At 43.3% G+C, this 13,281-nt stretch overlaps 1 protein-coding gene across 1 annotated transcript in view; it reads right to left on the bottom strand.

Moving 5' to 3' along the window:
- The window catches only part of tecta (tectorin alpha), a 31,478-nt gene extending 18,529 nt beyond the window's left edge, over positions 1-12,949 (bottom strand). Inside the window, exons 1-12 of the mRNA XM_078266679.1 lie at positions 12,747-12,949; positions 8,790-8,854; positions 8,560-8,699; positions 8,137-8,424; positions 6,952-7,089; positions 6,673-6,838; positions 6,157-6,569; positions 5,207-5,777; positions 4,499-5,109; positions 3,837-4,407; positions 1,682-2,310; positions 305-956 (exon numbers count right to left, since the gene is read on the bottom strand). Coding sequence (XP_078122805.1) covers positions 305-956; positions 1,682-2,310; positions 3,837-4,407; positions 4,499-5,109; positions 5,207-5,777; positions 6,157-6,569; positions 6,673-6,838; positions 6,952-7,089; positions 8,137-8,424; positions 8,560-8,699; positions 8,790-8,854; positions 12,747-12,949 — 4,447 coding nt within the window. The remainder of the gene's footprint in view (positions 1-304; positions 957-1,681; positions 2,311-3,836; positions 4,408-4,498; positions 5,110-5,206; positions 5,778-6,156; positions 6,570-6,672; positions 6,839-6,951; positions 7,090-8,136; positions 8,425-8,559; positions 8,700-8,789; positions 8,855-12,746) is intronic.
- Between the last annotated feature and the right edge of the window lie 332 nt (positions 12,950-13,281).

Below are 13,281 nucleotides of genomic sequence, written 5' to 3'. Positions count from 1 at the left end.
TGTTTTCACTGGAACTACTTCCCACCAAAGAAATAGGGCTTTGTTTCTGGAAAGACATTTTGCTGATGATTTTTCAGAAATTTTTCAACACTGTGAAGCACAAATGAAAGTTATTTCACCTCAGTTGTATTGGGCTGGAAGCAGCAATCTCAGAGATAGATATTTAAAAATCTGGACAAATAAAACTATCTGCATGAGTAGATACCACAAGAGGTAAGAACATATGTGTTTGGAGACATTTGTAGCCCTGCACACATAATCAAAGTACATGGTGAAATTCAGGTGAGCCCAGACTTGCACTCACCACATGGTGTGTCGCTCCTCCAGCCGGTAACAGGCACACCTTGGGTCTGACAGGTTCCGGCATATATCTGCAGCCAGTTACAGATTGTATCCTGAGCTCCCTGGTCCAAACAGGTGTCCTGCAGGCAGCTTTGATAAAAGAACGCTGGCGCCACCTTGCTATGACAACGTGCAAATAAACCACCTCGATCCACAATTAGCCCACATAGCCTTACTGCCTCAGGCTCCACAAACACATACAGTCCATCTCCAACGTGAAAACGTATGCCTGTGTCAACTTCATTCGCCCCATTGTCCGTGTTCATGTTGGCATCAGTCACCATGAGAGGGCCGTCATTTAGGTCGCTCGTCTCTCCCAGGCCACAGCGTGGGCAGGAGTCTCCACAGCCCACCTGGCAGAAGGTGTCCCTCTCTGCCCAGGCCATGCCCCAGTCAGTGGTGGTAAGGGTGGGTGGGGATAAGGGCATGCCGTGGCAGAGGCCGCAAGAGCTATTGTAGAGATCGCGAGGCAACGTCAACAGGAGGAGAGTGTTCCAGTCAAAGGCCACCTTCAGGCCAAAATCTGTCTCCAGAATGAGCTGCATGCCCCAGGTGAAGATGTTGACCTTCCCTGGGCCCAGCTTCAGTGGAGGGTACAAACGCTCCTTATTCACCTGAGTGAAGAGAGATTTAATAAAACTGGTTCTAGTTTGAACAGGTTTAACTCTTATTCTAGGATCTGCATCAGATGACACATACACATTCCTACAGAAGCCTTTTTTAGCACCAAGTCATAGTTTCCAATCCAACTGACCTGCCTGTTTTCAAAGTATGTGGGGAAACCCAGGTGATGAATGGATAACATTAAGACTCACTGAAAGAGCCTCTATGTGTTTTTCATATAATCTAATTGTATAAGAGAATGAGACAGAAACAGAGAGAATGAGAAAAACGTGTGTGTGTGTGTGTGTGTGTGTGTGTGTGTGTGTGTGTGTGTGTGCGTGCGTGCTCGTGCGTGTAAGCGTTGGGTTATGTGTGTCATTTCTATTCCTCCTCAGATCTTTTAGTTGGTTTGTGAACCCAGTCCAAATGTCGCTCAGGGTTGGGGATTTGTCTGAGCCAAATCCAGCCTGATAAAAGATGCCCATTGAAATTAGATCCACCTTAAGCCAATCAAAGAGGAATTCACCCTCTGCCTGGTTATTCAATCGGCTTGATTAGAAATAACGTGTCCTCACAAATACACAAAACAACTATGACCTTCAGCGGTCATGCATAAAAGTGGTGTTACAATCAATATTCATACTGTATTATTAGCCTGGTCACAGCTTATTCCTTATTCCAGGCATTCCCTTATATGAAACACAATATATAATCATGGCTTGTTTCATTTACTCACTGTGACAGTGTTTTTGTAGCTTCGAGACACTTCAATCTCATACTCGTAGACCTCCAGAACAAAGCCCCTCACCCAAATTGCTTGGCCTGTGTCCCTTTCCTCGTTACGAGCTGCCAATTTAAATTGAGGGAAAGTTCCACTGATGGTTGCGGGGTCCCTGTTCCCTCTGCCACAGCTGGTGGTGGCCATCCTAAGAGAACAAGAGCTCTGCAGCTCAAACGGTACGCCACCAAATGGCAGAAAATGTCCATAACCAGCAGCCACACACAGGGCCTCAGTGCGCGGCTGGCAGAAATAGAGGCCGTCAATCTCCTGGCAGTACTCCTCAGTGTGACAAGGTGCGAGCTGACAGTATACACTGTTGTCAGAGCCATTGCAGTAGCAGCGCTCCTGGCACTCCCAGTCTGTCCAGAAAGTCTGATTAGTGGCCAGCTGGCGTCCGTGGCTCATGCAGCCACAATCACTGCGTGCCACACACAGGCCATCGCGAAGTGCAAAGCCTTCCTCACACTGACACCCCTCCTGGCATGGCAGAGGGCATGGCTCTTCAGGTTCATCTAAGTTGGCGCAGGTCAGAGGACAGGCACTGGTGCACTCATCAAAATGACTGTTCTGAGGACAGGGAAGAGCTGAGACAGAAGAACAAGTTATGAGATAGCAAGCGAGACGCAAAGGCAACAGGCAAAATCCATATTACAGGAATACTCCACCACAAACCTTTGTTTTGAGTCACTCACTGTAGGATTGAATGGTGGTTTTCAGCTCTCCCTTGGACTCACCATGGTTACGATGAATCCCACTGGTGACCAGGTTTATGGCAAAAGAAAATGTCTGAGTTCTCAAAACACTCCTGAAGTATAATCCACCGCTTGAGTGTCAGTTGATATGCTCAGTAGGTGTTTTTATACCATCTTATTTTTGTCAAATAAATACAAAGCTTTTCTTTGTCGCTAGCACGTTTAGCTGTGCACTTTTGTTAGACAAAAAGTTTTCTAATGTTGGACGCTGACAAAAATAAGCATCTAAGTGCACTAGCGACAAATGGAAGCAGTGAATGAAACCATTTTGGCAATAATATCATTGTTGGGAGCATAGGGAGCATATGAATGGTCAGCTGAGAGGTCAATTATCCTGAAGGAGTGATTAGAGAAGTTTCAATGGACATTTTGAAACAGGGTTGCTATTTAAATCTGAATCTGAGTAAGACTACAGATGCGGTCTGTGAAGGAGGAAGCCTTAAGAGCCACCTTTCAAGCCTACACGGCATGAGTGATAAAGCAGGTTTTTGGTGGAGTATACCCTCTAAATAATAGATAAATATTAGAGCAACACTGACTATAGAGAACTGGTGGAGTGAAACTTAAGAGGAATACTAACTAGTAGATCTTTTTTTCATTCACTTATCAAACACAGGTGTGACAAATAAATAGCTACACTGCATTTCAATAATTGCTGGAACAGAGCCATCGTCATTAGTATTAGTTCCACCTGTGCTTTTCCTGCTCTGACAAATGAAAATGATTGCTGTGAAACAGGTCTATGAGTCTGATTTATTTGGGAACAATAAAGAAACAAGCTCTGCTCTGACGCTAGCAAGGCTATCAAAATTCATGATATTCAGTAAGCAAAATGACATGTAAAGTGTCAATTTGGTGTTTTTACAGGGGAAATATATATATATATATATATATATATATATATATATATATATATATATATATATATATATATATATATATATATAAGTATATACATGTAGGCTTCTTAAAGGGGGGAATGACATAGTAGGTAGCTGTAGAGGAAATTAAATATGAAAATACTGGTATATTTGTGCATCTAACATAGCGACAGGAAGTAGAAGCAAACTGCTAGCAAGAAAAAAAAAATATGCCTCCCACCAAATTTAAAGTCTTGTTACATGTTGTAACAAATATTGTACTTGTTTATATGTTAATAAGAAAACATTTTCAGTTTTTGACGTGTTGTATGTAAGCTTTGTCAATAAGACAATAAGAGTTACAACATAGTAAAATAGGTTTAAAAGTGTTTGAAGGCATATTTATTCGTTATTGGCGGAGCCACACAGTTGATCTTTTAATCTCATTATGGGTTAGATGCCAGCCTGTTCCTTTAACGTAAAGATATTTCAACTCACGGCAGTTGGTGACACTCCTCCAGGAAGCGAGGCCTACTTGGGCATCCTGACAGGCAGTGGCATAGGCCTGCAGTGAAGAACACAGGGCTGAACGATTCCCTTCCTTTACACACATGTTATATAAGCAGTTCCTGAAGAACGGTGAGGGGTTCACCACTGCATGACATGCCAGAAATGAACTATTCCCCGGATCATTAATGGTGCCACACATCCAAGGACTTTGGTAGAGACGCAAGTCTGTGCACATTCGATACAGGTCATCGCAGTCACCGTTGCAGGTGAGGTCATCAGCAATAGACCGCCAGCCATCTGTGAACTGTTCAGTGGACTCCGCCAGGCGTCCGTTTGGAAGGCGAAGGTCATCAGTGGTATTGCTATTGAAGACGCCACATAGACCACAAGTAACATTGTAGAAGAGGGTGGAGAGGGAGATGTTGACGAATCCCTGGTGAGTGTACTGGACACGAAGCAGACCGCGGGACTCCACTACTGTAGCATTGCCTGGTGCTCTGTAGATCATCATTGTCTCCATTGGATGGACATATGGGAGCGACACTGGTTCACCATTCACCTGGAACACAAAAAGGTGTCATAGCCATAGGTTTGCAGGAGCTGAACATAGACAACAAAAAAGGTTTTTGGTTCATAGAGAAAATTCTAACCTTAACTGTATCAAAATCTATCCCTCCTATTTGAGCTTCCATGTTAGCTACTGTAACCACCACTGGTCTTTTCCAAGTGGGGCCTTTGTTCACCAGCCGCCTGCCCATCTTCACCTCCACCATTGAGCCATTAGCTGGCACTGCGCCACACAGCTTCAGCAGGTAGTAGGAGCTGTCATCTGGGAACACCAGGAAGGTGCCATCAAAGGAGGTCGTCACCGAGTTTTGGGTGACTGCGCACACTCCCTCCCTCCGAGGGTAACAACCCAGCAAGCCCACCTCAGCCACACACACCTCCCCCTCCTTGCAGGACTCGTTGAAGCAGGAGACTTCCCCAGCAGGCCCGCAGGTGCAGCGGAGGGTACATTCACCTTCTTCACCGCTGGGGCCTGCCCAGAAAGTGTTATTACGGGGGTAATAGAGGCCGTTATGCTCACAGCCACAGTCTTCGCGCTTTACACAACGGCTGCCGCTGAGAACATAGCCTTGGTCACACTGGCAGCCCTCAGTGCAAGGGTGAGCACAATACAGGGGAGAGGTGAGGTCCGAGCAGGAGGCTGGGCAGGCACTTGTGCACACTTGGTAATTGCTGAACTCCGGACATGAAAAAGCTGAGAGCCGGTAAAAGAGAAGAAATGATGTCAGTTGACACAAGTAAATACATGTAAGATAAAGAATCTGCGTAAACTGAATCAAACTGAATCTCACCACAGAAGGTGCGAGATCTCCAGGATCGTATCGTGACGCCGAGGGCCTGACAGGCCAGAGCATAGGCCTGGATGGCCTGGCAGAGTGTGGTGATATTATCCCTGTTGCTGCACATGTCATATACACAGCTATACACAAAGGCTGTGGGGTCCACTACCGCTCTGCAGTCCCTAAAAGGTCCATCGGTTTTGTTGATGAGCCCACAGTAGTCTGAGCGAAAGTAGAAGGCTTCTACAAGAGGGTCACAGATGCTGCAGTTCTGGGCGCAGCCATCTGTACACCTCCAGTCTGTGTCTTCGGCTCGCCAGCTGCCCCCTAGCTCCACTACGCTTTCGGCCAGAGAGCCGTCAGGAAGCACAGGATCATCAGCGGGGTCGTCGTTATAGTTACCACAAAGGCCACAAGTGTTGTTGAAGTAGGAGCTGGGTAGGGAGATGGATGCGTAGTGTTGGCCGTCATAGGTTACCATTAGTCCAAAGTCTGTTTCTAAAGCAATGGCAACCCCAGACTGGTAAACCTTGACAGCACCAAGCTGGAGTTGGACTGGTAAAGTCTTCATCAAGCCATCCACCTAGACAGAGAAACAGAGGAAAAATTTGAAAACGAACAAATGATGATGACAGAAAACTTTCAATCACAGTTTGAGAAAGTCAACTGTCAATATATGCCGATTTAGAATACTGTCACTTTCTTCTTCTACCGTTATCATGACAAAATGTGTATCCTGTATTGTCAGCTTGTACTTAGATATTATGAAAAATATAGGTAGATGCCAAGAGGTAATTAGTGATCTGTTCATGCTAAAAAACAACTCTTTCAAGGTGGTCAAAGATGGACTTCAAAAGCAAAGTGTAAATGCAGCCACATAACTCAAATCAACCAACCAAGAAGCACACACAAAAGCAAATATTGTGATAGTTCCCGATATAAAGGCCTCCACAGATTCTTACCTGGACCGTTCCAAAACTGCCTTTGGGTAACATGACTCTGTGACCGTACACCTCCACTGTGACATCTCTAAGCCAGGAAACAGAGGCGACCCCACGGTTCTCATTTTTGGCCTCCACGCTGAAAAAAGGCAGCCCTGCCACCTCCCAGCAGGGCCGCGCCAGCAGGTAGGAGCAGGTTCCCTGGAAGTGATAGAGGAAGCCATCGAAGGTGTGGTAATGAGGGTCGCCAAATACCACACAAGTGCTGGTGCGGGTCGGCTGGCAGTAAAAGGCCCCTTCCTGCTGCTCGCAGGTCTCCAGCTGCCCGCACGGAGCCTCTTGGCACTCCACCTTGTTGTCAATGTCAAGGCAGCGGCATCGCTGTGAACACTGGTCAGACAGCCAGAAGATTTCCCCTCGTCTGTAAAAACGACCTGGATAGGATGTAGGAAAGACAGAAGAGATATTTACAAGTACAGTTATGCATAAGAGAAACCTGTGTGGACAGTATTATCAGTGTTTGACGTTTGAACTTGCCATTGTAGCTGCAACCATTGGCAGGATCTATCAGTTCAGTGTCTACGCGGAACAACCAGCGCCCAGGGGTATTTACATTGGTTGTCTGTTCAATGTTCACTACATCATTTGACCGTGATCCTGGCAGATTGAAGAAGTGACCAATGTCTCCACCGTTAAAACCTGACTGAAAAGGGGAGAGGTGTGAGGGACGTGAGGTGAAATGTTTATCATATGATTTATGTGCTGGAAAAATAATAGCATACGTATGAAATGATCTTGGGGACATTGTGAGAATACCTGAGCTGTCGTCCCACCCAGTCCTGTTAAAGGATCTCCACCACTGGCTGTTCCTGTGCTCCATGTGATTTCTCCGTAGTTGAACATACTGAAGGATGCCACGCCGTCTGAGATTAGTACAGTTTGGAATGTGTTCACCTTTTAATCAAACAAGAGGATTAAAATAGTTTTACAAAGAGAAAAACAGACATAACATACAAAAAAGAATAATCCTTTCAACATTCAACTAGTGTCTTACTTGCAGACAAAACAGCAGCAAACTGCATTTGAGAACCCAGTTTAGAAATGTACATTGAACACTACAAAAAAAATGAATATGTGGAATTTCAAAATGGCACTAGGCAAATGTCTGACTAAATTATATTCTGTAGATCTGGTCACTTAAGAACAATATCCACAATGTGGCAAATTGAAACAAAACAAAACATTTTTGAGAAATATGATCATCAGCATTTGATGGCAATCATATTGCTATCAAATCAAAGTGGTGTCGGTTTAATCATGGTTTTGGTGATTTGCAGATCAAAACATGTCTAGGTGTCTACATACAGTAGGTCAAAACAAGGCTACTTGTGGTTGTAAAAGTTTCTTTTTAATTTCTGGCTAAGATATATTATAACAGTGTAGTTGTAGAACGTGCCTCACATGGAATAGTCATTGGAATGCTATGAAAACCAAAGTTATATGTAAATAGATGTCTAAAAACATCCACAAATGTGTCCCAAATGTATAAATGTTTTTGGACAAGCAAATCACCAACTAAATGGTTACTGGGACAGATGAGAGGTACAGTATGCCTGTGATGTTATTAGCCTAGCTTAGCAAAATTACTGTACACAGGGGGAAACTGCTAGCATCCAGCTAAAGTGAAACAAACACAGCTTCCAACAACACCAACGAACTTGATTCAATCATATATAGCAAATATTAAATAGATAACAATTATAGTTTGCAGTTGTGGTGTAAAAAAAAGTTAGATAGTGAGCAAAAGACATGGCGTATTTTCGTGTTTTATAGGTTTCATTTCAACAATCTGGACAAGACAGAAACAAGACGTCTTTGAAAATGTTGGAAGACATATTTGTATTGTTTGATCGACCTAGGCTAGAAGTTGCTAAGCTAGGCTCAACACTGTTACTGTGGAAATGTATGACCAAGATATTTCATGCAGGATTTGGACTTTACCGGGGTTGTCTGGCTTCCTCCATAAAAGGTGACTTGGTGCCATGTTGTAATAAAGGCCCAGGTGGCTGTGAAGGTGGGCATGTTTTTGAAGTACTTCCGGACATCTTGTGTTGCCCTTTCCAGTATTTCCGGTTCGGTGGACTCTCGGTAGAACACATCTCCGCGGATGCCGTTGTGCACATCTGCCCAAAGTGGAGCAATGAACGATCTGCTGTCACTCAGGGGGAAAGCCTCTGGTGTGAACTGGCTAACCTGCACGTTGAAGGAGATCACACCATTGTTGTTCACCTGTGGACAGAACAGATAGGGTTGTAATTCACCATCATAAGCTATAATAAATACTTTATACATTCAATAAATGATTTGAAGAATAATGGCTTTCTGTGTAATAATAAGAGTTTGAGAGTTTTGATCAAAGCTTACATAGATGGAACGGTAGGGGACATTGAAGAAAATGAATTGAATGAGCAAAATATTTTCAGTAGAACTCCCATCATCCATCTTTGGAGTCTCTAGATCCCTATGGCTGGGCCCATATGGATACAGGATGTCCTGAGTACTATCTATAAGGAGAATAATGCATAAGAGCTTATTAAAATTGACTTTCCTCCACCTTAAAAGATGAATGAATCGATGTGGAGGATGACTCATACCTCCCGTCTGCACAAAGATGCTGAAGAGGTGGAGCAGAATGACTGGACAGCCTGGCCTGACCATTCTGAAAAACAGAGAATGAGATGAGAGACCATATCAACAGTGTCTGAGCAACTGTTACATTATCTGCCTTGCATTTTCCTTAAAGCTAATTAGAAATGCCGGCAGACATGAGTCATAGGACAACTTCTCATAAACAGGGCCCTTAGACAAAGTGGAGAGGAGGGAGAACCATCAAACCAACGTCACATTACTTCTTTAAGATCAGGCTCCCAGGTCTCCCCTGAGAAGCCCTGAAAAGGCCCTATTATGCATGCCAGAACAATGTGTCAGGATCACATTTGCCTTACGGTCCCATGTGAGCCGGCAACAGTGGACTACGGGCCTCTCTGTGCCTCGGTCTCCTGCAACTGACCAAACTGGCCCGCTCTGCTCCAGTGTCTCAGTGTCTGAAGCCGTGAGGCTGCTTAGGACCTCATTACCACTTCTGTTTGGGATCCATCCATGCCTTGTTGGCTGAAGGGAGAGGAGTGTAAACACTGGGGCACTAATGGCTTTAAGTGAGTAGGTTTGAATTGCTGAGGTCCTTGCAGTGGCCCTTTGTAGCTGTTCAGTGCTTGGCTTGGCAAACGTGCCATTGGCAAAGTAGAGTGTACAGCCAAGTTGGCAGGTTTTCCAATTACCATATAGCATTTAAGATTAATTGTTAATATATTTGAATGCAAATGTAAAGGTTTTGTCTGTACATTCAGTGAATTAAACATGAATGAGCCTATACATCACAACAAACTTTACCAATAAGTTAAAACTGGTCCATTTGGATATGAACTTGTGAAATATTCTGCCATTCTCAGTATGCATTCTCGTCTGTTACTGTGTTATTTCGGACTCGTAACTTTTTGTTACCAGATCTTTAGGCGAGAAATGTAAGGTTTTTAATAATTGGTTGATTTATCAAAAATAATAATAAAGACATTTTGGAGATGTGACCGGCTAGGTGGCCTGCTAACTACCAGCCAGTCAGCGTTATCTCAGCAAAGTAATACCAGTAATTGACCGGTAAAGGAGCACTGATGTCTCCGTAGTGTTTCAAACATAATTCCTTTTGGAAGAAACATTTTAGTTTCAGGGTCAAATTCTAACATTTGTTGCTGGTCAGACAGGTTTCACTGAAGGTAAAGGTATGGGTTCATATTTTTTTAAGATAAGATAAGAAGCCTTTATTGACATTATATTACAATGAATACAACGAAATTACGAGTGCCCCTCCCAGCGGTGCATAAAATAAGTATTGGTCATTTTACATGCAATAATGCAATAGGGCCGTCTCTGTGTAGTTTTGGCTTCTTAAATGTACATGAAGCCACACACATATATCATTTTGATTGAAAATCAACATGTTTTTATGTTTTATTATTCATACACATTACAGTGAGGACAACCTGTTGGTCTCAGGTTATTGTCAATGCCATTGAAAGCTCAGAAAAAGCTGGTAAGTGGACCTTTGAGTTGAGATTATTTTGTCACACAACAGATGTGAAGTGTAATCACCAAAGCCTGGCTGAGCTGGTGATGCCTGGGTGTCTTGTTTAAAATACTGACCAATGTCATTCAGGAATCTTTTTAAATATATGTAGAATTTGGAAACTGGACGTACGATTTATGTGAGGTCAATTTGATGCTTCTCTCAACTTATCTCTCTAATGTGTGAATTCTATTCAGCTTGATGGTAAATTGAGTTCAGGTGGGCCGAGGTGAGCGAGTACTGCTGAGAGAGGTCTGCTCTATTGTCATCGCCCACTCATCATACATTGTCAACAGAAAGATTACCACAATTGCTCTTTTGAATATTGTAGCTCACCATCTTATCTGACTGGCATTAACTTGGTGCCTTTTAGCGAGGCAATTAAGACAAAGACCCTGGGACTTAAAAAGATGAACAAGCCACTTCAACATGTTTATCTCTGGGGTCAGGCTCAAAGAGAGACAACTCTTACTGTATCAGTAAGCCACATGCTTTATCAAAAGATAATTCACTCTCTGAAGCACATTTATTTTATTTTATTTTCTTTTTTGCTGAGGCTTGAAAATGAGGTTAAGTCAGAATTGTGAATTCAAATTGGCCGTGTTAAAAGTTAAGCGATTACATTCATTTAAATTGTCTATGTTTTAGTCTTAATACTATCATTAGTAGAAATGTACCTGCAAGAGTAGACCAGTGGTACCCAACCTGGGGTTTGGGAGCCAAGAGGGGGTCCCAAGATAAATCTGTAGGGCCACAAGATGATTCAAGGTAAAATAAACAATAAATGCATGTAACACAAAGTTAGGTTTCATTTTTATGACTTTTCTAAATCTTTTTCTAAATTTTCTTTTTGTGTAACATACTAGGTACCTTTACCTTTTCAGGTTTCTAAAAATCCATAAAATTAAATAACGTGAGAATGAACAATGGTTATTGTGATGAGCTGCTCAAAGCTCATATCCACTTTGACCATAACCTGCGATGAGGGGTCAGAGGTAGAAGTTCGTTTTAAGGGGTTTGGGACCCCTAAAATGAAGCAAAAAAAAGGTTGGGAACACCTGTGTTAGATATCAACATTACACCATCAGACCATGAAGCAATAGTGACATCACCAACAGCAAACTATATTGCAGATGTTTCCTAAACAGATCATAAATTACCCCAAATAACTGAAATAAAGGCAAAAGTTCAGGCTTTTTTGTTTTTGTCACACAATCAGGTCATGAATAAAGAAACTACTGATGAGTAGAGGAGGAAATGATGCACTCACCTACCTTCAGAAGATGGACATCTAGCACCTCAATAGTCTAACCTGGCAACCTCCTTACAGCAGTGTCCCATCCAGCAGAGGACCATCCACAGAGCAGTGGTGGTGATGGAGGGAGTAAAACGAGGCAGGTGATAGTGATGAAAAGGGAAGAGGGTAGAGGAACTGGATGTCCAGACAGAAGAGCAACGCTTGTCCAATTCCAGCTCCACGGGATTACCAGCAGAACCAACAACAATCCAAAAGGTTTTGTATTTTGGGTGTTTAAATGGTGACGTCCTTACAGGAGAAAGGTGGAGATTGAAAAACTACCCGTTTAAGCTGTGGAGGGAGCTTTGCCTAAAGAAGCAGGTGCAAACTTTCACCTGGGATACTGTTCAACTTAATCTGAGATCAGTGTTTGGGGAAAGGGGTTGGTGGGGAGGAGAGGGAAGTTGAGGGGAGGGACAGCATAGGAACCCGAGGAAGAGAGGGAGTGGAAACAGAGCAATGTGTAAGAAGTGTAGAGGGGAGGTCAGAAATGTGGAAATGATGGAGGGAAGTGGAAAACCAAAAGAGAATTACTGCTCACAGACATGTTTTAAATGCAGGAGTAGAGGAATGTTTTGTACAAAGAGAGGCTCTCATACAGGATGAATGTCGAGGCTTTTGAGCAGGATCTGTCATTAACACCTGCAAAGTGCCAAATGATGATAAAATATGTCTTTGGTGGAAAATTTGGAGGTAACACTGCAGCCTTTATCTTTGTGGAACAATGATGTTTGAATACCAAGGTCTTATTAATTTTTCACTCAGCACATGAAGCAGGATTTAAAAATATTTGGTGATGATTTCTATAAAAATGTACAGTGTTATTGAATTATTTTTTTTTATAAAATAGAGACTGCCGTTGGATTGGGACCTTAAGAACTTGAGTTGTAACTGCACTGAGTGAACTCAGTGCAGTGCAGGCACACAAACTCACCAAAGCAGTATAGTCTCACTCCTGGGCATTTATGGACAAAAACCAGAAACACACACACACACACACACACACACACACACACACACCCTCTAAAACCTTGCTTTTTAAGCTCAGTGGTAGGTAGAGTTACATAATTAACATAAGTCACTTTGGATTCTCTGTGTACCCCATTTTTTTTAATTAGGGACAGCCTCATTTACAAGGTTACACAAGACACTTTATTTCCACAGATGCTGGAGTGATAACGAGTGGAAATCTCAGGTGGATCCACACTGATAGGGTCTGGGAAGGAGAAGTCAGTCAGTTGGGTCTTTGTTGCAGGAGGACAGTGGAAGTAATTGGAGAGGCAGGGAGCAAGATGTGTGAAAGGCTCCAGGACTGAGGGCAGGCCCCGGGCTCCCATTAAGCAGCACCGCAGCTCTCTGTGGAGGATTCTTTTATACCTCCCACGTCTTGTTGTGTAAATGGACACATACCCTTAACCAAACTTTGAAAGAGAACGTCGCACAAAGAGGGACTTAAAAAAAAAAAAATCAACAGATGACCTACTGGGCTGGGGGAGCTTCCTGATGTAGGGTTTGTGTTTTGGGAAATGTCGAGGATGGAGAAGTGGGAAGGATCGAGATGGGCTGATAGACCAGGGGCACGTTCAACCTCTAAACGGCCTGCACTGTTTTGCTGCGGTTTCCAGGTTGAACGACCTGAACGGTGTGAAACGGTGCGATAGACTGTGCA

Source organism: Sander vitreus, chromosome 13 (assembly GCF_031162955.1).
Source record: "Sander vitreus isolate 19-12246 chromosome 13, sanVit1, whole genome shotgun sequence".
Classification (NCBI taxonomy): Eukaryota; Metazoa; Chordata; class Actinopteri; order Perciformes; family Percidae; genus Sander; species Sander vitreus.
This window is presented reverse-complemented; position numbering and strand designations above follow the sequence as displayed.